The sequence below is a fragment of the Ranitomeya imitator genome, chromosome 1 (assembly GCF_032444005.1).
Source record: "Ranitomeya imitator isolate aRanImi1 chromosome 1, aRanImi1.pri, whole genome shotgun sequence".
NCBI classification, from domain to species: Eukaryota; Metazoa; Chordata; class Amphibia; order Anura; family Dendrobatidae; genus Ranitomeya; species Ranitomeya imitator.
In genome coordinates, this window is record NC_091282.1 from 1190866827 (window position 1) to 1190889889 (window position 23063).

The following is a 23063-nucleotide window of genomic DNA, read 5'->3' on the forward strand; positions in this document are numbered from 1 at the left end:
ACACGCTGGGAGCCCCCATAGGTCCAGGGCTGAGGACACGCTGGGAGCCCCCATAGGTCCAGGGCTGAGGACACGCTGGGAGCCCCCATAGCTCCAGGGCTGAGGACACGCTGGGAGCCCCCATAGCTCCGGGGCTGAGGACACGCTGGGAGCCCCCATAGCTCCAGGGCTGAGGACACGCTGGGAGCCCCCATAGCTCCGGGGCAGAGGACACGCTGGGAGCCCCCATAGCTCCGGGGCTGAGGACACGCTGGGAGCCCCCATAGCTCCGGGGCTGAGGACACGCTGGGAGCCCCCATAGCTCCGGGGCTGAGGACACGCTGGGAGCCCCCATAGCTCCGGGGCTGAGGACACGCTGGGAGCCCCCCATAGCTCCAGGACTGAGGACACGCTGGGAGCCCCCATAGCTCCAGAACTGAGGAAACGCTGGGAGTACCCCCATAGCTCCGGGGCTGAGGACACGCTGGGAGCCCCCCATAGCTCCAGGACTGAGGACCCCCCATAGCTCTGGGACTGAGGACACGCTGGGAGCCCCCATAGGTCCAGGACTGAGGACCCCCCATAGCTCCAGGGCTGAGGACACGCTGGGAGTACCCCCATAACTCCGGGGCTGAGGACACGCTGGGAGCCCCCCATAGCTCCAGGACTGAGGACCCCCCATAGCTCTGGGACTGAGGACACGCTGGGAGCCCCCATAGGTCCAGGACTGAGGACACGCTGGGAGCTCCCATAGGTCCAGGGCTGAGGACACGCTGGGAGCCCCCATAGGTCCAGGACTGAGGACACGCTGGGAGCCCCCATAGGTCCAGGGCTGAGGACACGCTGGGAGCCCCCATAGGTCCAGGGCTGAGGACACGCTGGGAGCCCCCATAGCTCCAGGGCTGAGGACACGCTGGGAGCCCCCATAGCTCCGGGGCTGAGGACACGCTGGGAGCCCCCATAGCTCCGGGGCTGAGGACACGCTGGGAGCCCCCCATAGCTCCGGGGCTGAGGACACGCTGGGAGCCCCCATAGCTCCGGGGCTGAGGACACGCTGGGAGCCCCCATAGCTCCGGGGCTGAGGACACGCTGGGAGCCCCCCATAGCTCCAGGACTGAGGACACGCTGGGAGCCCCCATAGCTCCAGAACTGAGGAAACGCTGGGAGTACCCCCATAGCTCCAGGGCTGAGGACACGCTGGGAGCCCCCCATAGCTCCAGGACTGAGGACCCCCCATAGCTCTGGGACTGAGGACACGCTGGGAGCCCCCATAGGTCCAGGACTGAGGACCCCCCATAGCTCCAGGGCTGAGGACACGCTGGGAGTACCCCCATAGCTCCGGGGCTGAGGACACGCTGGGAGCCCCCCATAGCTCCAGGACTGAGGACCCCCCATAGCTCTGGGACTGAGGACACGCTGGGAGCCCCCATAGGTCCAGGACTGAGGACCCCCCATAGCTCTGGGACTGAGGACACGCTGGGAGCCCCCCATAGCTCCAGGACTGAGGACCCCCCATAGCTCTGGGACTGAGGACACGCTGGGAGCCCCCATAGGTCTAGGGCTGAGGACATGCTGGGAGCCCCCATAGGTCCAGGGCTGAGGACACGCTGGGAGCCCCCATAGCTCCAGGGCTGAGGACACGCTGGGAGCCCCCCATAGCTCCAGGACTGAGGACCCCCCATAGCTCTGGGACTGAGGACACGCTGGGAGCCCCCATAGGTCCAGGACTGAGGACACGCTGGGAGCTCCCATAGGTCCAGGGCTGAGGACACGCTGGGAGCCCCCATAGGTCCAGGGCTGAGGACACGCTGGGAGCCCCCATAGCTCCGGGGCTGAGGACACGCTGGGAGCCCCCATAGCTCCGGGGCTGAGGACACGCTGGGAGCCCCCATAGCTCCGGGGCTGAGGACACGCTGGGAGCCCCCATAGCTCCGGGGCTGAGGACACGCTGGGAGCCCCCATAGCTCCGGGGCTGAGGACACGCTGGGAGCCCCCATAGCTCCGGGGCTGAGGACACGCTGGGAGCCCCCATAGCTCCGGGGCTGAGGACACGCTGGGAGCCCCCATAGCTCCAGGACTGAGGACCCCCCATAGCTCCAGGGCTGAGGACACGCTGGGAGCCCCCATAGGTCCAGGACTGAGGACCCCCTGGGAGCCCCCCATAGCTCCAGGACTGAGGACCCCCCATAGCTCCTGGACTGAGGACCCCCCCATAGCTCCTGGACTGAGGACCCCCCATAGCTCCTGGGCTGAGGACCCCCCCATAGCTCCTGGACTGAGGACCCCCCATAGCTCCTGGGCTGAGGACACGCTGGGAGCCCCCATAGCTCCTGGGCTGAGGACATGCTGGGAGCCCCCATAGCTCCAGGACTGAGGACCCCCTGGGAGCGCCCCCATAGCTCCAGGGCTGAGGACACGCTGGGAGCCCCCATAGCTCCTGGGCTGAGGACATGCTGGGAGCCCCCATAGCTCCAGGACTGAGGACACGCTGGGAGCGCCCCCATAGCTCCAGGGCTGAGGACACGCTGGGAGCCCCCATAGCTCCTGGGCTGAGGACATGCTGGGAGCCCCCATAGCTCCTGGGCTGAGGACACGCTGGGAGCCCCCCATAGCTCCAGGACTGAGGACCCCCCATAGCTCCTGGGCTGAGGACACCCCGGGAGCGCCCCCATTTTACACACCCCTAGCTCTGTGAGGACAGGGAGCTGCTGTTTATTCTTTCCCTTACGTCACCAGTCGCAGGCGGTTTGTTGGGCTACAGACATAACATGCACGACATGCTGGGAGTAGTAGTTACACGGAGGCTCCACACCACACACACGGCTCACTATGGGGACGGCTGACATCACTACTGCCCAGGTCAGCAGCACCGGCGCCTTACCAGCCACTCTGCTCCTCCTGTCACCCATAGTCTGTCCTCAGTGACGTCAATTCTACGCGACCAGAACGTCACTTCCGCCGCCAGCGAAGCCGGCTCCTGGTTCTGTCATGCTTACAGGAAGTGACGTCACGCAGGAGCGGCGCTGTAGTAGTGGGGTACACGTGGTGTGTGTGAGGTGAGCGCGGTTGGCGCGGCGTTGGTTACCTGCCGTCTCCCTATAACGCGTTGTGTGTCTGCAGGTGTGCTCCGTCCTGTGCTGCGGCGTCACCATGGTGTTTTTCACCTGCAATGGCTGTGGCGAGTCCCTGAAGAAGGCGCAAGTGGAGAAACATGTGGGCAACTGCCGCAGCTGCCAGTGTCTGTCCTGCATCGATTGTGGTAAAGATTTCTGGTGCGTCCTGTGTATCTTCCATCGGTCTGTGAGCTCCTCCTGTACTCCGACACTTCTGCTCCGTCACATGCCGAATTACCAGGGGTTCTGGACTACCAGACGCGGAGTCTCGCCGTATTGTGGCCATGCAAAGTGACCGTTCCTCACGCTTGTGTCCTGCAGGGGAGGCGACTATAAAACCCACCTGAAATGTGTCACCGAAGATGAGAAATATGGCGGCAAAGGCTTCGAAGCGAAAGCGAAGAAAGGGGAAGAGAAGCAGGTGCAGTGGATCCAGGTGAGCGTCCGTCCTGAGGGGCCGGCATGGACCGCTGCCATCAATCACTCATCCTCCATCGCAGAGTCTGATTATCAGTAAAATGCACCATCCTTCTCAAACTAATATAACAAGAGATCTCTCCAAAATCATCACAAAATGTCACTTTTACTGACCGCCACAGTCTCATAATTATGCACACGCTTCATGACAAGCATGCTGTGCTGTGGGCATCGTGGAGCCACCTCCGTGCTTTGCTGTAGGCAGGGTGTTTTTCTACCATATACTTCATTCTTCCATCCCTGGACATTCCACTGATACATAAGCCTGAACAGCTCCAGCTACTTCATTGCTTTACAGAATAGGTCTCCAATGTTTATATATATATATATATATATATAGCGCTTGGACTTTGTTTCCTTCTAAAGATTGGATCCCAGGCAGACCCAATGATAATAAATGTGGCCCCCTGTACTTGCATTAGCATAACTAATGCAATGTATCGCTGATTCCAATCCTGAGTTTAGATAAGATGGCTGGCAGTGTTTCGTCTAAAGCTTTAGTCACACTAAACGACTTACCAACGATCACAACCAGCAATACGACCTGGCCGTGATCGTTGGTAAGTCGTTGTGTGGTCGTTGGAGAGCTGTCACACAGACAGCTCTCTCCAGCGACCAACGATCAGGGGAACGACTTCGGCATCGTTGAAACTGTCTTCAACGATGCCGAAGTCCCCCTGCAGCACCCGGGTAACCAGGGTAAACATCGGGTTACTAAGCGCAGCTCTACGCTTAGTAACCCGATATTTACCCTGGTTACAAGTGAACACATCGCTGGATCGGCGTCACACACGCCGATCCAACAATGACAGCGGGTGATCAGCGACCAAAAAATGGTCCTGATCATTCCCCAACGATCTCCCAGCAGGGGCCTGATCGTTGGTCGCTGTCACACATAACGAGATCTTTAGCGGGATCGTTGCTACGTCACCAAAAGCGTGACGTTGCAACGATATCGTTAACTATATCGTTATGTGTGACTCCAGCTTAAGGCCACGGTCAGTATTTGGTCAGTATTTTACATCAGTATGTGTAAGACAAAACCAGGAGTGGAACAATCAGAGGAGAAGTCTAATAGGAACACATCACCACTTCTGCATTTATCACCCACTCCTGATAATGGCTTACACATACAGATGTAAAATACTGACCAAATCCTGCTTGTGGGCTCTGCAGCTGGTGGATGCCGTGGCAGCAGTGTGGATGTCTGACCGCCGCTCTATTAACGCCTCATGGGGCTGTCAAGTGCTGCACTCGGCTTGTTCCGATAGGAAATGATCGGAGCGGCGGTTCGGCTTCCGACCTAGTGCGCCATGTATGTAACGGATACAAGTCTCCTGTACGGTTCACAGCGGCCGATCCCCTTACCGATCACCTATCCTGATACAAATGGATTTTCTAGAACTTGTTATCATTTATTTCACGCTTGTCTTCTCTCCTGTTTCAGAGGATACAAGAAGCGATGAAGAAGCCGACCATTAGCAGCGACGTAAGGGACATTTTAAATCAAATTAGTGCATTTGATAATGTTCCAAAAAAGAAGGCTAAATTCCAGGTGAGTCGTCCTCCCGTCACACAATGTTCGGAGGGACCAATGATGAGACTGGTTACCGGCCTGAGATTACTTATAGACCCTGTAATAAAGTGTCCCCTCACACCCTGCCCTAAATGTGGCCGAGCTGAAAAGCAGCCAGAGATTAAGATCTGAGTAAAGTAAATACCAAGCGATAATTCCCCGCAGGTAAAACTTTTGTGTAATAATTTTGAGCGTCGCTTTAACGGTCTGCAATATTTTTCTTTTTTTCTAGAATTGGATGAAAAACAGTTTAAAGGTTCACAGTCCGGCTCTACAAGACAAAGTGTGGGGGATTTTTGAGGAAGCCATAAGTAACGTACGTACTGATGTGTGGGCTGTCTGGGGTGAGGGGGATTATTGTATGACATACATTTATTTTTTTATAGTAATCAGTCATATTTAAGGACCTACCCCAGACGCCTCTTCCCCGTATTATTTGCTCCTCCCGTACATGGCAGTGTTAGTCATGGACAGCCCACTGACTGCACGCTGATGCCGTCTGTGTCCTGAACGTGATTTTCACAGACGCATAGAATTGTATGGATAATTTTGATCCTTGACTCTGATGAAAAATGGACAAGTTTCCGCAAATTTTTTTTTTTTTGCTGACAAAAAAAATATAGGCATATGAACAGTCCCCATGTTCTCTGCATGAAAATATGGACGTCTGAATGAGTCCTTAGTGTTCACGTTCCCCACATCTCCACTGCAGTGTAAAGTTAAGATTACACAGTCATCAATGGAAGCCATGACGCAAATGTGAACAGAACCTAAGTACTTTTCTTCATGCATATTATTTGCAATATAATGTTCACATCTTTGTTGTAATTTCCATTTATGACCCGGTGGACATATACTGTAATAGGAATCCAACAATAATCTATTGGATCTATTAAAATGTCAGTGGGGTTGTCCACTAAATCCCTTGTGAAACACTAGGTTTTCCTCCAGTAAAATAATAACACTTCTACTCGCCTCTGATGCTGGCGCCGTTCCAGCGGTGTCGGCACCGGTCTCCAGGGGATCACATAACATTATTATGTCACGCGATCACTGCTGCCTATCAACGCTTCATTTTCCGCTCCTTTGGACAAATCATATATATTTTTTTATTATTATTCCTTTTTTTTCTCTAAGCTTTTTAATTGCGTTAAAATAAAAAATATCTATATAAGGGTTATTCCCATCTTCATACATGGGAATTGTCAATACTTATAAATACAAGCAATTTTCTGCTTATTAAAAATTTTCAGCCGTTCTTGAGATATGAGCACTTTTTTCATTTGTTTATAGCTCATTTCCTTGGAGACCGACCACCGCTGCTAGGTGCAGCATGCGCAGTGCTTAGAGGCTCTTTTCTATCGAGCACTATTTTGAAGTTCACCGGGATCGCCAGAGCATAGTGCTTCCTCTTAATCCTGGCCAGCTTCAGCACATCACTACCAAGCTAGACCGCAGCAGTGGTCGGTCTCCTAGGCAACAAGCTATAAACAATAGAAAAATTGGTAATAGGTCAAGAATAGCTGCAAATTTTAATAAGCTGTAATTTCCAGAAGCGTTTTTACAGGGAATATCCATTTATGAAGATGGGAATAGCCCTTTAAAGTTGTTGGAATTGATTATTTTGTAGCAGAAAAACAATGCAACAGAGGCGGCCAACACTCTAGCAGGCGAGAGCAAGTCCGAGTCTTCAGCTGCCACAGAGGAAACCGAGAAGAAGAGTAAGCGGGAACGGAAGGAGGAAAGGCAGAAGAAGAATAAGAAAGAGAAAAAAGAACTAAATGAGGGAGAGCTGATGCAGAATGGCACAAAAAAGAAGGGGAAGAAGCGGAAGATGGAAGACGATGAGCGAAATGGTGTGGAGGCTGCAGGAAAAAAGAAGAAAAAGCGGCAGCGGGAAAAGGAGGCTGAAGACGAGTCGGGGGATGTGGAAGATGAGGAAGCTCAATCGAAAAAGCGTAATAATTCACAAGGTACATGGGGGGTTTATGGGAATTGGATGTTGATGGCTTTTCCTACAACTTATCTCTATCTGGGAAAACTCGTTTTAATTTAATTCAACTTACTGATTAGTGATGACTGAGCGTGGTCAGATAAAGTGTTCTCCAAGCATGTTCGTGTACTAACCGAGTGTCTTTGGCGTGCTTGAAAAATATGCTTGAGTCCCCGTGGCTGCATGGCTCGCGGCAGCTCAACAGCCACAACACGTGTTGTGATTGCCTGTTTGTTAGGCAATCCCTGCATGTGTTGCGGCTGTCGAACAACCACGAGACATGCAGCCGCTGGGACTCGAGCGTATTATTTGAGCACGCCGAAGACACTCGGTTAGTACATGAGCATGCTCAGATAACACCTTATTCGAGCATGCTTGCTCATCACTATTACTCATATGTAAAGCAGCTTCAATGGTGAATTTTGGTTGGACGACGTCTGTTAAAAATGGTGCAAAAACATCAGTGTTTCATAGTATGGTAAAAAATTGTAGACTTGCACCGAATGCAAAAATTTACAACTGTCAGAACACGCTGTTTCTGCAATATTAAAGGGAACCTGTCACCTGAATTTGGCGGGACCAGTTTTGGGTCATATGGGCGGAGTTTTAAGGTGTTTGATTCACCCTTTCCTTACCCGCTGGCTGCATGCTGGCCGCAATATTGGATTGAAGTTCATTCTCTCTCCTCCGTAGTACACGCCTGTGCAAGGTAATCTTGCTTTGCGCAGGCGTGTACTACGGAGGACAGAGAATGAACTTCAATCCAATATTTCGGCCAGCATGCAGCCAGCGGGTAAGGAAAGGGTGAATCAAACACCTGAAAACTCCGCCCATATGACCCAAAACTGGTCCCGCCAAATTCAGGTGACAGGTTCCCTTTAAGTGTTGTCTGGCAAGCAGCCTCCCCTACCAAAAGTGACATACTATATGAGTCCGCTAGGGAGTTAGTGAGCATTACATCCATAAATTACACAGCCTTCATTTCCCCACTTTCCTTTTATCCTGCCTCTCGTCCTCCCACAATGTTTTTAATCCGTGCTCTCAAGCACATAGTTGTGGGCTGATGTTTCTTAGGGGGGTCTGTCTTGGACACTCAGCCAAGCTCCCATGTAATGTCATCACATCATATAGGTTTTATTTAAGGAAAAAAAAAGTGTCTACACACAGGGAGTTTATACCTGTCAGACTAGAAAAAAAAATCTGGAGCTCCGACCGATATAAAGACAAATTAACCAATTAATCGGTTCAGAATTTTGTTTATTCAAATGTCTCAACGATAAAAGGTGAAGATTGGAATACGCCGGTGTATCACATGTGGGGAAAAACCGCACAGTAGGTTATTTATTTTTTAATGAGTTTTCTAGGAGAAATGCTCAGGAAACGTCCCTGCTGTGAGGATCTTTTTGATTTTTTTTTTTTTTTTGTTGCTTTTCTTCCTGTAGTGTTTTTTTGCAGACTTTTGATTGGACAGTGCTTTTTTTATTTAAGAAAATTCCATCAGGAGCCACTGGGTGTTTTTTTTGTTTTTAAAAACCTGAATCTGTGAAAAAACTCTTTAAGTCTAAACAACAAAGAGGTTTTACAATACAAAGGAAGAGTCTTTCAATTGTTTTTTTTTAATGTGACTTTTCAGCCATTTTTTGAAGTGGACTTGTAAAAAAAACAAAAACAAAAAAAACAGAATGGGACTAAAAAACTGTAATCTAACAATCCTGATCCTTGTTTCCTTCCATCATTAGGGTATTGTCCACTTTCACAGCACGATGCAGCTGCTCGCTCCGTTCTGCTACTTGCACTGATCCCGTAATTGCTGCACATGACAGCGATCACGAGGTTCTGCCTCATCGGAGCCCTGCTTTACCTGTGACTGCGGATATGGCCTCCGCTGCTCCCGAAGATGACCGTGTGTCATGCTGTCCCTGCAGACGGCGCATCCTGCTTCCTGGCCTTTATAGGTTATAAGTGGCAGTATTGCACATTATATACAGGAAACCTCACAGATTCCTGGAAAACTTTAGTTTAAGGGTTTTTTTTTTCTATTTTTTTAAATTAAACTCTTGTCTTTCAGCAGCAGTTTGTTTAAAATAAAAAGCAAAATACTAATCGTTCTTCCCTCACCCTCCCCAGGTCCAGCACTGAGTCTCAACCGCTGATCCCAGTGTCTGTCATTGATGCCTCACATCAACAGCGCTGCAGCCAATCTGTGAGCTTAGGGACTCTGCCCGAGTTGACGGCACAAGCTGCTAAGCTAAATGATTGGCTGCAGCAGATATAACGGACACCAGGAGCAGCGGTAGAGACTCCGTGGTGGAAGCAGCACAGTTACTGACCCAGGCAGAAGGGTTTTCCCAAATCCAAAAACCCCTGTAAGTGATTGCATAAGACATTGCATGAAAACTTTTGAAAACCGTTTACGTTTTTAGGTTTTTACATCCTATATTGATTTTATTCCAAGGTGATGAAGAGGAGGCAGAAGAGAACGGCGCCGAAGAAAATGGTGAAGGGGAGAGTGGTAAAACGGGTAAGGCTCCTTAAGGTTACATTCAGACGAGCGTTGAACTCTATCATCTACTCAGCTGCCATTTTTATATGCACGAGTCTGGTCCGTAGATCTATTTTTTTTTCTCTCTACGTGAAGACCTGATGTTGCGTTGCACCAGCACATGGGCTGTCAAATGTCCGTGTGCTGACTGCGTGCTCGATGGACTGAAAACTATCGCATCCACGTTATTTACATCACAGCTCTCATAGCTGAGATGTTTAGTTATTGCAATAAACTTATTTATTTTATTTTTTTACTTTTTGTTTGTAGGTAAATTTAACTGGAAGGGAACAATCCGGGCCCTGCTGAGACAGGCTCCTGACAATGAATTGGCCATTAAGAAACTCAGGAAAAAGGTAAGTGCCCGGCTGCCATGCTAAACCATCGGTCCACTCCGTTTGCTCATTTTAAATGCTGCTGCCGCAGATTGACGATGGTGTTCGTCCTTCGTAGTCGAAGATGACCATGACTTCAGTATACAGTATTGGATGAGCGCAGGTTCAAGTTTTGAAAAGAAAAACGTAACTCCACATCCCTAAAAGTCGAAGTTATTAAAATCTAAAATGAATTGGCCTGATTGGTCAACACTAATGAGAAAAAAAATAACTAAAAATGGCAGAATTTATTTTTGCAAACCCAAGGAGTGTTTTATTTCCCTTCCAATAATTGGGGAAATAATGCATGCCAATTTGATTTCACAGCATTCTCTCTTACCTTGAAAATCATAATTCAAAGCCATTTTTTTTTTCTATCCACAGTCTAAGCATTGTAAAATAAAAACCCCAAAAAACAGCAAAATTGCATATTTTATTTATTTTTTTTTTTACTTGAAATCTATTTCCCAGTACATTGAACATCAATAATCATTTTAACAATCAAAGCTGCAGTTTGTCCAACAAACCCCCCCCCTTTCCCCCCCCCCCCCCCCCCATACATCTATGTGACTAGAAAAATAAAAAAGTTATGGCTCTTGGATGAAGAGGAGGAAAAAACTAAACGAAAGCGCATAAATGAAAAATCGCCCAATCTTGAAAGAGTTAATATGGATAAATAATTTCAATTACTACATGTATGAGCTGTATGAGGAGCAGCGCATTCGTTTCCCCCAATTATTACAAGTAATGGCGTATTGCTAGGATGTACGATCGCTTGTTGACCGGAGGGGATCTGAATGCTGCGACTTCCACTGATCTGAAATCTGTAGGCTCTGCAGCACAGCCCCATTTCGCCCCTTTAGGACGCAGCCATTTTTCATTCTTGTGCTTTAGTTTTTTTTCCCCCCTTTTTGAAAAAAAAAAACTTGAATTTATTTTTCCGTTTACTGCCTGTGGAAAACCATTCACTTTACCGTATAATGTACTGAAAAACAGGAAAGTAAATTCAGGTGAAAAGAGAAGGAAAAAAAATCTTGGTCCACTTTAGTAGTCCCTGACCAGAGTTGAGCGAATTTGATCGGGTCCCTGCTTATTTGACAAGGTATAGCGCTTACTGAATAAGCTGCGGAGGGAACCCTTATACACAGATCACTCTGACCGGCGCCGCAGCTGTATGCGTCGCAGCTGTGTCACAGCACATGCATGAAGAGCCTGTTTGTTGCTGTGACACATGCAGCTGCGGAGCCGAACAGCTGGTCAGCCAGTACAATCCAGGAAGCCGGGTTCCCTCTGCAGCTTATTCGGTAAGTGCTATAGCTTGCCAAATAAGAGGGAACCCGAGCAAATTCGCTCAACTGTATCCATGACCACCAAACGGGAGCCTTGTGAACCGCCTCCCATTTGCCACCATTCCTTATGCCCCTTCTGATTTTTGGTTATACCGATGATGTCACACCGGACCCACTAATCGGCAGCGGCGCCGGGGGTCCAGCTGGTAGGAGGTGGTTCGTTCCGATAACCATGGGTTATTGTGTTTGCTGGTCCATGTTCCTGCGAATCTATTTACTCATCTATTTTTTTTTTCTCTTCTAGGTCATTGCACAGTATTATGCGATATCCTCCAAGCATCACAAGTCTGAAGAGGAGCTTCTCGCCACTTTCAACAAGAAAATACAAAACAATCCAAAATTTAGAGTATTAAAAGAGAGAGTAAAGCTAGTAAAATAAATGCAGAGCGATGTACTGTTCTCCCACCATTGTCCTCAGATGATCATTTTAGGCAGATGTGTTTTGATACTTATTCCCTTTTTTATTTTGTACACTTGTGTTCACAGCACGAGCACGGACCGGCCGTCGGTCTCCTGACCCAAATGGAACAGCCCCACTGGTATGAGATTGTTGCGCTTTGGGTCCATAGACCCGTGACCGGTCCATACTGCTTGGTGTGTACTCAGACTGAAACGTGGGTGTGTAATACTTTCAAAGCAATGGTGATAGAGGGGTAATAAAAATCACCTCCATCCCGCCCCCAGTTCAGTGGCCGACCGCTATCTACGTATGAGCCGTTATACTGCGTTTTGTTGTGAAAGTTTTATGACCAGTTGTGTCCAAAAATTAATTTTATTTTGACCTCCTAGATGCTGCTCTCATCCTGGACTTGTATGTTTTTATTCATCACCAGTTGATATTTTATAGTTACCTTAAATTAAAGGTTTTTTCGAAGATTTACACTGTGTTGTTTGCCACAAAAAGAACCTGTTTCTTGCTGAAAGAAGCAATTCTCATTCTCACGTCCATGTACTCGGCTGTTCTCACATGTTCATCCGAGAATAGTGGTCCCAAAATCCGTGTGCGAAGAGGTGTTTTTGTATCGTGCAGTGGCAATCGGTGCAGCTTGTGACTTTTCTGCGTGCCGCTACCTGCCCTTCTGCGTGCCGCTACCTGCCCTTCTGCGAGCCGCTACCTGCCCTTCTGCGCGCCGCTACCTGCCCTTCTTCTGCGCGCCGCTACCTGCCCTTCTTCTGCGCGCCGCTACCTGCCCTTCTTCTGCGCGCCGCTACCTGCCCTTCTTCTGCGCGCCGCTGCCTGCCCTTCTTCTGCGCGCCGCTGCCTGCCCTTCTTCTGCGCGCCGCTGCCTGCCCTTCTGCGCGCCGCTGCCTACCCTTCTTCTGCGCGACGCTGCCTGCCCTTCTTCTGCGTGACGCTGCCTGCCCCTTGGACCCAAAAAACAATAATGGAATTCCATTTTTTTTTTACAGTTTCACAGCACTTTGCATTCTTTTCCCATTCTCTTGTACACTATATGGTAAAACCAATGGTGTTGTTCAAAAAGTAGAGCTCGTCCCGCAAAATACAAGCCCTCACATGGCCATATTACCGGAAAAATAAAAAAAAAGTTATGACTCTAGGAAGAAGGGGAATAAAAAACAGAAAAACCCAAGATGGTGAAGGGGTTGACAAGACAGATGCCACTCAGAACTGGCCTCGTCATGGTTGACCAAAGAACTTGAGCGCACATGCACAGCGTCTTATCCAGAGGTCGTCTTTTCACAATAGACGCATGAGAGCTGCCATCATTGCTGGAGAGGTTACAGGACGAATAGCTTGTCAATGCTCAGACCATACGTTGCACACTGCATCAAACTGGTCTGCACGGCTGAGGTCCCAGAAGGAATCATTGTCTAAAAATTATGCACAAGGACGTCCGCAGTTTGCTGAAGACAAGCAGATTAAGGACATGGCTTACTGGAACCAAGTCCTGTGGTTTGAGGAGATCAAGATAAACTTATCTGGTGCAGATGGTGTCAAGTGTGGGTGTTGGCAACCAGGTGAGGAGTACAAAGACAAGGGTGTCTTACCTACAGTCAAGCATAGTGGTGGGAGTGTCATTGTTTGGGAATGCACGAGTGCTGCTGGCTGTGGGGAGCTACAGTTCATTGAGGAAACCATGAATGCCAACATGTACTAGGACATACTGAAGCAGAGCGTGATGCTTTCCCTTCGGAAACTGGGCTGTAGGGCAGTAATCCAACATAACCCCAAACACCTCCAAGATGACCAATTGTAAAGAAACAGAAGTTAAAGGTGCTGGACTGGTCAAGCATATCTCCAGACCGAAACCCTATTGAGCAACTGTGGGGTATCCTCAAATGGAAGGTGGAGGAGCACAAGCTCTCCAACATCCACCATCTCTGTGATGTCATTTCGGAGGAGGGAAGAGGATCCCAGTAGTGATATGTGAAGCTCTAGTGAAATCCATGCCCAAGAGAGTTAAGGCAGTGCTTGAAAATAATGGTGGCCACACAAAATATTTACTCTTTGGGCACAATTTGGTCATTTTCACTTAGGGGGTGTACTCTTGTTACCAGCAGTTTTTGAGTTATTTAGAGGTCACAACAAATTTACATTGATATACAGTACAAGCTGTACTGTTGTGAATTCTGCTCTTGGGTTCCCTCCAGTGGTTGTTGGTGGGAATGCAGTTGTCTGACTGGGATATTTAGGTGGGCAGGATCCTTTAGCCCTTGCCAGTTGTCAATGTTTCTTTGGAAGTGTTGGATCTCTGCCTGGCCTCTCCTTATCTGCCAGTTCAGCAAATATAAGTGTCTGTTTCTTTTCCTGTGGCACACATGCAGTGTGCTTATTTTCAGTACTGTTCGTTTGTTTTTCTTTTGTCCAGATTAGACTGTGTCTGTGTTTTCTCAGTCTGGTTGGTTTCACTGGAGTTGCAGATATACGCTCCTACATCTTTAGTTAGATGTAGGAAGTTTTTTGTATATTCTGCTGTGGATTTTTTTTGAAGGGTTTTAATACTGACCACACAGAACTCTGCCCTATTCTGTCCTATCTAGCTAGAGTGGCCTCCTGCTAAATCCTGTTTTTTCTGCCTGTGTATGTTTTTTCCTCTCCGACTCACCGCCAATATTTGTGGGGGGCTGTCTATCCTTTGGGGATTTTCTCTGAGGCAACATAGTATTCAGATTTCCATCTTTAGGGGTATTTAGTCCTCCGGCTGTGACGAGGTGTCTAGGTGTGTAAGTTACACTCCACGGCTACTTCTAGTTTAGGTGTTAAGTTCAGGGTTGCGGTAAGTATAGTGGCCACTTTCTCCAGTGAAAGTTCTCATGCAGCTCCAAGGTCACCGGATCAAAACAGTACAACTGGCCAACAATGAGTTGAATGCATCTCAGAAGAAGGGAAGGAAGCTCTTGAGCCATTTTTTTTTCTCCAGTCTGTTTTGTGTTCTTTTCCCTCTTAATATCTGGGTGGCTGAGGAGCCTGGTGCAAGCATGAATGTACAGGAATTAGCTTCTCGTGTAGACAAGCTTGCTGCTAGGGTGCAAGGTATTTCTGATTATATTGTTCAGACTCCTGCTTTAGAACCGAAGATTCCTACTCCTGATTTGTTTTCTGGTGACAGGTCTAAATATTTGAGTTTTAAAAACAACTGTAAACTGTTTTTTGACCTGAGACCTCGATTCTCTGGTGATTCCATACAGCAGGTAAAGATCGTAATCTCCCTGCTGCGTGGCGACCCGCAGGATTGGGCGTTTTCCCTGGAATCTGGGAATCTGGCTTTGCTTAATATTGACTCCTTTTTTCAGGCTTTAGGACTATTATATGATGAACCTAATTCTGTGGATCAAGCAGAGAAGACCTTGTTGTCCCTGTCTCGGGGTCAAGAGGCGGCAGAATTGTATTGTCAGAAATTCAGAAAATGGTCTGTATTGACTAAATGGAATAATGATGCTTTGGCGGCAATTTTCAGAAGGGGGCTTTCTGAATCCGTTAAAGATGTTATGGTGGTCTTCCGGTCTGAGTGATTCTATGTCTCTGGCCATTCAGATTGACCGACGCCTGCGGGAGCGCAGAACTGTGCACGCTGTGGCGTTATCCTCAGAGCAAATTTCTGAGCCTATGCAGTGTGATAGGATTCTGTCTAGAACGGAACGACAAGGTTTCAGACGTCAAAATAGGTTGTGTTATTATTGCGGCAACGCTTCTCATGTAATTTCTGTCTGCCCTAAGCGGACAAAGAGGATCGCCAGTTCAATTACCATCAGTACTGTACAACCTAAATTTCTGTTATCTGTGTCCTTGATCTGCTCATTGTCATCATTTTCTGTCATGGCGTTTGTGGATTCAGGCGCCGCCTTGAATTTAATGGATTTTGAGTTTGCCAGGCGTTGTGGTTTTCCCTTGCAGCCTTTGCAGAACCCTATTCCTTTGAGGGGCATTGATGCTACACCCTTGGCTAGAAATAAGCCCTAGTTTTGGACACGGGTAACCATGCGCATGGCGCCAGCCCATCAGGAAGATTGTCGATTTCTGGTGTTGCATAACTTGCATGATGTTATCTTTCACAATTGGTGCAGAATCCAACCAGAGGAGCAGCACTTTTAGACCTAATACTATCTAATAGACCTGACAGAATAACAAATCTGCAGGTGGTCGGGCATCTAGGAAATAGCGACCACAATATTGTGCAGTTTCACCTGTCTTTCACTAGGGGGACTTGTCAGGGAGTCACAAAAACACTGAACTTTAGGAAGGCAAAGTTTGACCAGCTTAGAGATGCCCTTAATCTGGTAGACTGGGACAATATCCTCAGAAATAAGAATACAGATAATAAATGGGAAATGTTTAAGAACATCCTAAATAGGCAGTGTAAGCGGTTTATACCTTGTGGGAATAAAAGGACTAGAAATAGGAAAAACCCAATGTGGCTAAACAAAGAAGTAAGACAGGCAATTAACAGTAAAAAGAAAGCATTTGCACTACTAAAGCAGGATGGCACCATTGAAGCTCTAAAAAACTATAGGGAGAAAAATACTTTATCTAAAAAACTAATTAAAGCTGCCAAAAAGGAAACAGAGAAGCACATTGCTAAGGAGAGTAAAACTAATCCCAAACTGTTCTTCAACTATATCAATAGTAAAAGAATAAAAACTGAAAATGTAGGCCCCCTAAAAAATAGTGAGGAAAGAATGGTTGTAGATGACGAGGAAAAAGCTAACATATTAAACACCTTCTTCTCCACGGTATTCACGGTGGAAAATGAAATGCTAGGTGAAATCCCAAGAAACAATGAAAACCCTATATTAAGGGTCACCAATCTAACCCAAGAAGAGGTGCGAAACCGGCTAAATAAGATTAAAATAGATAAATCTCCGGGTCCGGATGGCATACACCCACGAGTACTAAGAGAACTAAGTAATGTAATAGATAAACCATTATTTCTTATTTTTAGGGACTCCATAGTGACAGTGTCTGTTCCGCAGGACTAGCGCATAGCAAATGTGGTGCCAATATTCAAAAAGGGCTCTAAAAGTGAACCTGGAAATTATAGGCCAGTAAGTCTAACCTCTATTGTTGGTAAAATATTTGAAGGGTTTCTGAGGGATGTTATTCTGGATTATCTCAATGAGAATAACTGTTTAACTCCATATCAGCATGGGTTTATGAGAAATCGCTCCTGTCAAACCAATCTAATCAGTTTTTATGAAGAGGTAAGCTATAGGCTGGACCACGGTGAGTCATTGGACGTGGTATATCTCGATTTTTCCAAAGCGTTTGATACCGTGCCGCACAAGAGCTTGGTACACAAAATGAGAATGCTTGGTCTGAGGGAAAATGTGTGTAAATGGGTTAGTAACTGGCTTAGTGATAGAAAGCAGAGGGTGGTTATAAATGGTATAGTCTCTAACTGGGTCGCTGTGACCAGTGGGGTACCGCAGGGGTCAGTATTGGGACCTGTTCTCTTCAACATATTCATTAATGATCTGGTAGAAGGTTTACACAGTAAAATATCGATATTTGCAGATGATACAAAACTATGTAAAGCAGTTAATACAAGAGAAGATAGTATTCTGCTACAGATGGATCTGGATACGTTGGAAACTTGGGCTGAAAGGTGGCAGATGAGGTTTAACAATGATAAATGTAAGGTTATACACATGGGAAGAAGGAATCAATGTCACCATTACACACTGAATGGGAAACCACTGGGTAAATCTGACAGGGAGAAGGACTTGGGGATCCTAGTTAATGATAAACTTACCTGGAGCAGCCAGTGCCAGGCAGCAGCTGCCAAGGCAAACAGGATCATGGGGTGCATTAAAAGAGGTCTGGATACACATGATGAGAGCATTATACTGCCTCTGTACAAATCCCTAGTTAGACCGCACATGGAGTACTGTGTCCAGTTTTGGGCACCGGTGCTCAGGAAGGATATAATGGAACTAGAGAGAGTACAAAGGAGGGCAACAAAATTAATAAAGGGGATGGGAGAACTACAATACCCAGATAGATTAGCGAAATTAGGATTCTTTAGTCTATAAAAAAGACGACTGAGGGGCGATCTAATAACCATGTATAAGTATATAAGGGGACAATACAAATATCTCGCTGAGGATCTGTTTATACCAAGGAAGGTGACGGGCACAAGGGGGCATTCTTTGCGTCTGGAGGAGAGAAGGTTTTTCCACCAACATAGAAGAGGATTCTTTACTGTTAGGGCAGTGAGAATCTGGAATTCCTTGCCTGAGGAGGTGATGATGGCGAACTCAGTCGAGGGGTTCAAGAGAGGCCTGGATGTCTTCCTGGAGCAGAACAATATTGTATCATACAATTATTAGGTTCTGTAGAAGGACGTAGATCTGGGGATTTATTATGATGGAATATAGGCTGAACTGGATGGACAAATGTCTTTTTTCGGCCTTACTGACTGTTACTATGTGCTGGGTTTTCCATGGTTGCAGGTACATAATCCTGCGTTGGACTTGAAGTCCATGTCTGTGACTAGTTGGGGTTGTCAGGGGGTTCATAATGATGTTCCTTTGATGTCAATCTCTTCTTCACCTTCTGAGATTCCAGAGTTTTTGTCTGATTTTCAGGATGTATTCGATGAGCCCAAGTCCAGTTTTCTTCCACCGCACAGGGACTGTGATTGTGCTATTGACTTGATTCCAGGCTCTGTTTCCTAAGGGTCGACTTTTTAATCTATCTGTGCCTGAACATACCGCCTTGCGGAGCTATATTAACCCCTTCATGACCCAGCCTATTTTGACCTTAAAGGGAACCTGTCACCTGAATTTGGCGGGACTGGTTTTGGGTCATATGGGCGGAGTTTTTGGGTGTTTGATTCACCCTTTCCTTACCCGCTGGCTGCATGCTGGCTGCAATATTGGATTGAAGTTCATTTTCTGTCCTCCATAGTACACGCCTGCACAAGGCAAGATTGCTTTGCGCAGGCGTGTACTATGGAGGACAGAGAATGAACTTCAATCCAATATTGCAGCCAGCATGCAGCCAGTGGGTAAGGAAAGGGTGAATCAAACACCCAAAAACTCCACCCATATGACCCAAAACCAGTCCCGCCAAATTCAGGTGACAGAGTCCCTTTAAAGACCTTGCCGTTTTTTGCAATTCTGACCAGTGTTCCTTTATGAGGTAATAACTCAGGAACGCTTCAACGGATCCTAGCGGTTCTGAGATTTTTTCGTGACATATTGGGCTTCATGTTAGTGGTAAATTTAGGTCAATAAATTCTGGGTTTATTTGTGATAAAAACGGAAATTTGGCAAAAATTTTCACATTTTGAATTTTTATTCTGTTAAACCAGAGAGTTATGTGACACAAAATAGTTAATAAATAACATTTCCCACATGTATACTTTACATCAGCACAATTTTGGAAACAAAATTTTTTTTTGCTAGGAAGTTATAAGGGTTAAAATTTGACCAGCGATTTCTCATTTTTACAACGAAATTTACAAAACCATTTTTTTTAGGGACCACCTCACATTTGAAGTCAGTTTGAGGGGTCTATATGGCTGAAAATACCCAAAAGTGACACCATTCTAAAAACTGCACCCCTCAAGGTACTCAAAACCACATTCAAGAAGTTTATTAACCCTTCAGGTGCTTCACAGCAGCAGAAGTAACATGGAAGGAAAAAATGAACATTTAACTTTTTAGTCACAAAAATTATCTTTTAGCAACAATTTTTTTATTTTCCCAATGGTAAAAGGAGAAACTGAACCACGAAAGTTGTTGTCCAATTTGTCCTGAGTACGCTGATACCTCATATGTGGGGTTAACCACTGTTTGGGCGCACGGCAGGGCTTGGAAGGGAAGGAGCGCCATTTGACTTTTTGAATGAAAAATTGGCTCCACTCTTTAGCGGACACCATGTCACGTTTGGAGAGCCCCCGTGTGCCTAAACATTGGCGCTCCCCCACAAGTGACCCCATTTTGGAAACTAGACCCCCCAAGGAACTTATCTAGATGCCTAGTGAGCACTTTAAACCCTCAGGTGCTTCACAAATTGATCTGTAAAAATGAAAAAGTACTTTTTTTTCACAAAAAAATTCTTTTCGCCTCAATTTTTTCATTTTCACATGGGCAATAGGATAAAATGGATCATAAAATTTGTTGGGCAATTTCCTCCCGAGTACGCCGATACCTCATATGTGGGGGTAAACCACTGTTTGGGCACTCAGCAGGGCTCGGAAGGGAAGGCGCGCCATTTGACTTTTTGAATGGAAAATTAGCTCCAATTGTTAGCGAACACCATGTCGCGTTTGGAGAGCCCCTGTGTGCCTAAACATTGGAGCTCCCCCCACAAGTGACCCCATTTTTGAAACTAGACCCCCCAAGGAACTTATCTAGATGCATATTGAGCACTTTAAACCCACAGGTGCTTCACAGAAGTTTATAACGCAGAGCCATGAAAATAAAAAAAAATTTTTCTTTCCTCAAAAATGATGTTTTAGCCTGGAATTTCCTATTTTGCCAAGGGTAATAGGAGAAATTGGACCCCAAATGTTGTTGTCCAGTTTGTCCTGAGTACGCTGATACCCCATATGTGGGGGTAAACCACTGTTTGGGCGCACGGCAGGGCTCGGAAGGGAAGGCACGCCATTTGGCTTTTTAAATGGAAAATTAGCTCCAATCATTAGCGGACACCATGTCACGTTTGGAGAGCCCCTGTGTGCCTAAACATTGGAGATCCCCCAGAAATGACCCCATTTTGGAAACTAGACCCCCAAAGGAACTAATCTAGATGTGTGGTGAGGACTTTGAACCCCCAAGTGCTTCACAGAAGTTTATAACGCAGAGCCATGAAAATAAAAAAAATTTTTTTTCTCAAAAATGATCTTTTAGCCTGCAATTTTTTATTTTCCCAAGGGTAACAGGAGAAATCTGACCCAAATATTTGTTGTCCAGTTTCTCCTGAGTACGGTAATACCCCATATGTGAGGGGTAAACTACTGTTTGGGCACATGCCGGGGCTCGGAATTGAAGTAGTGACGTTTTGAAATGCAGACTTTGATGGAATGCTCTGCGGGCGTCACGTTGCGTTTGCAGAGCCCCTGATGTGGCTAAACAGTAGAAACCCCCCACAAGTGACCCCATTTTGGAAACTAGACCCCGAAACGAACTAATCTAGATGTGTGGTGAGGACTTTGAACCCCCAAGTGCTTCATAGAAGTTTTATAATGCAGAGCCGTGAAAATAATAAATACGTTTTCTTTCCTCAAAAATAATTATTTAGCCCAGAATTTTTTAATTTTCCCAAGGGTAACAGGAGAAATCTGACCCCAATATTTGTTGTCCAGTTTCTCCTGAGTACGGTGATACCCCATATGTGGGGGGGGGGGTAAACTACTGTTTGGGCACATGCCGGGGCTCGGAATTGAAGTAGTGACGTTTTGAAATGCAGACTTTGATGGAATGCTCTGCGGGCGTCATGTTGCGTTTGCAGAGCCCCTGATGTGGCTAAACAGTAGAAACCCCCCACAAGTGACCCCATTTTGGAAACTAGACCCCCAAAGGAACTAATCTAGATGTGTGGTGAGGACTTTGAACCCCCAAGTGCTTCACAGAAGTTTATAACGCAGAGCCATGAAAATAAAAAATCATTTTTCTTTCCTCAAAAATGATGTTTTAGCAAGAATTTTTTTATTTTCACAAGGGTAACAGGAGAAATTGGACCCCAGTAATTGTTGCGCAGTTTGTCCTGAGTATGCTGGTACCCCATATGTGGGGGTAAACCACTGTTTGGGCACACGTCAGGGCTCGGAAGTGAGGGAGCACCATTTGACTTTTTGAATACGAGATTGGCTGGAATCGATGGTGGCGCCATGTTGCGTTTGGAGACCCCTGATGTGCCTAAACAGTGGTAACCCCTCAATTCTACCTCCAACACTAACCCCAACACACCCCTTAACCCTAATCCCAACTGTAGCCATAACCCTAATCACAACCCTAACCCCAACACACCCCTAACCACAACCCTAATTCCAACCCTAACCCTAAGGCTATGTGCCCACGTTGCGGATTCGTGTGAGATTTTTCAGCATCATTTTTGAAAAATCCGCGGGTAAAAGGCACTGCGTTTTACCTGCGGATTTTGAGCGGATTTCCAGTGTTTTTTTGTGCGGATTTCACCTGCGGATTCCTATTGAGGAACAGGTGTAAAACGCTGCGGAATCCGCACAAAGAATTGACATGCTGCGGAAAATACAACGCAGCGTTTCCGCGTGGTATTTTCCGCACCATGGGGACAGCGGATTTGGTTTTCCATAGGTTTACATGGTACTGTAAACCTGATGGAACACTGCTGCGAATCTGCAGCGGCCAATCCGCTGCGGATCCGCAGCCAAATCCACACCGTGTGCACATAGCCTAATTCTAAAGGTATGTGCACACACTGCAGAAAACGCTGCGGATCCGCAGCAGTTTCCCATGAGTTTACAGTTCAATGTAAACCTATGGGAAACAAAAATCGCTGTACACATGCTGCGGAAACACTGCACAGAAACGCAGCGATTTACATTCCGCAGCATGTCACTTCTTCGTGCGGATTCTGCAGCGGTTTTACAACTGCTCAAATAGAAAATCGCAGTTGTAAAACCGCAGTGAAATGCGTAGAAAAAATGCGGTAAATCCGCAGCGGTTTAGCACTGCGGATTTATCAAATCTGCAGCGGAAAAATCTGCAGAGGACCAGAATACGTGTGCACATACCGAATCCCTAGCCCTAACCCTAGCCCTAACCCTAACCCTATTCTAACATTAGTGGAAAAAAAAAATTCTTTATTTTTTTATTGTCCCTACCTATGGGGGTGACAAAGGGGGGGGGGGTCATTTATTATTTTTTTTATTTTGATCACTGAGAGAGATTATATCTCAGTGATCAAAATGCACTTTGGAACGAATCTGCGCATGCGCCCGCCATTTTGGAAGATGGTGGCGCCCAGGGAGAAGACGGACGGACCCCGGCAGGATCGGTAAGTATGATGGGGTGGGGGGGAGCACGGGGGGGGGGGATCGGAGCATGGGGGGTGGATCGGAGCGCGGGAGGGGTGGAACGGAGCACGGGGGGTGGAACGGAGCACGGGGGGGTGGAACGGAGCACGGGGGGGTGGATCGGAGTGCAGGGGGGTGATTGGAGCACGGGGGGAGCGGACAAGAGCACGAGGGGAGCGGAGCACAGGACGGAGG

General features: G+C 47.1%; 2 protein-coding genes across 6 annotated transcripts in view; one reads left to right on the forward strand and one right to left on the reverse strand.

Annotated features, from left to right (window-relative positions):
• ZBTB49 (zinc finger and BTB domain containing 49) overlaps positions 1-2917 on the reverse strand; it is a 44968-nt gene extending 42051 nt beyond the window's left edge. Inside the window, exon 1 of one of the 2 annotated variants that reach the window (XM_069744836.1) lies at positions 2861-2917. The gene's annotated coding sequence lies outside the window, so the exon portion shown is untranslated. The remainder of the gene's footprint in view (positions 1-2860) is intronic. The other variant, XM_069744837.1, reaches the window with a different exon arrangement.
• Positions 2910-12283, forward strand: LYAR (Ly1 antibody reactive). Of its 4 annotated transcripts, none has more exons than XM_069744840.1 (9): positions 2910-3035; positions 3100-3251; positions 3414-3528; positions 5017-5124; positions 5378-5461; positions 6776-7118; positions 9594-9659; positions 9951-10036; positions 11648-12283. In XM_069744840.1, the coding sequence occupies exons 2-9, from the start codon at positions 3130-3132 to the stop codon at positions 11780-11782; spliced, it is 1059 nt and encodes a 352-aa protein (XP_069600941.1). In that variant the 5' UTR covers positions 2910-3035; positions 3100-3129; the 3' UTR covers positions 11783-12283. The 4 variants fall into 4 exon arrangements, with proteins under 4 accessions (XP_069600941.1, XP_069600940.1, XP_069600939.1 ...); XM_069744839.1 differs by having other exon boundaries at positions 2955-3024; positions 6779-7118; XM_069744838.1 differs by having other exon boundaries at positions 2957-3024.
• Positions 12284-23063: the final 10780 nt, after the last annotated feature.

Coding starts and splice junctions, on each gene's coding strand:
- LYAR (XM_069744838.1), top strand. CDS start 2,968: ATGCTTACAGGAAGTGACGTCACGCAGGAGCGGCGCTGTAGTAGTGGG. Junction 3,252..3,413: donor GATTGTGGTAAAGATTTCTG/GTGCGTCCTGTG, acceptor TGTGTCCTGCAG/GGGAGGCGACTATAAAACCC. Junction 10,037..11,647: donor TTAAGAAACTCAGGAAAAAG/GTAAGTGCCCGG, acceptor TTTCTCTTCTAG/GTCATTGCACAGTATTATGC.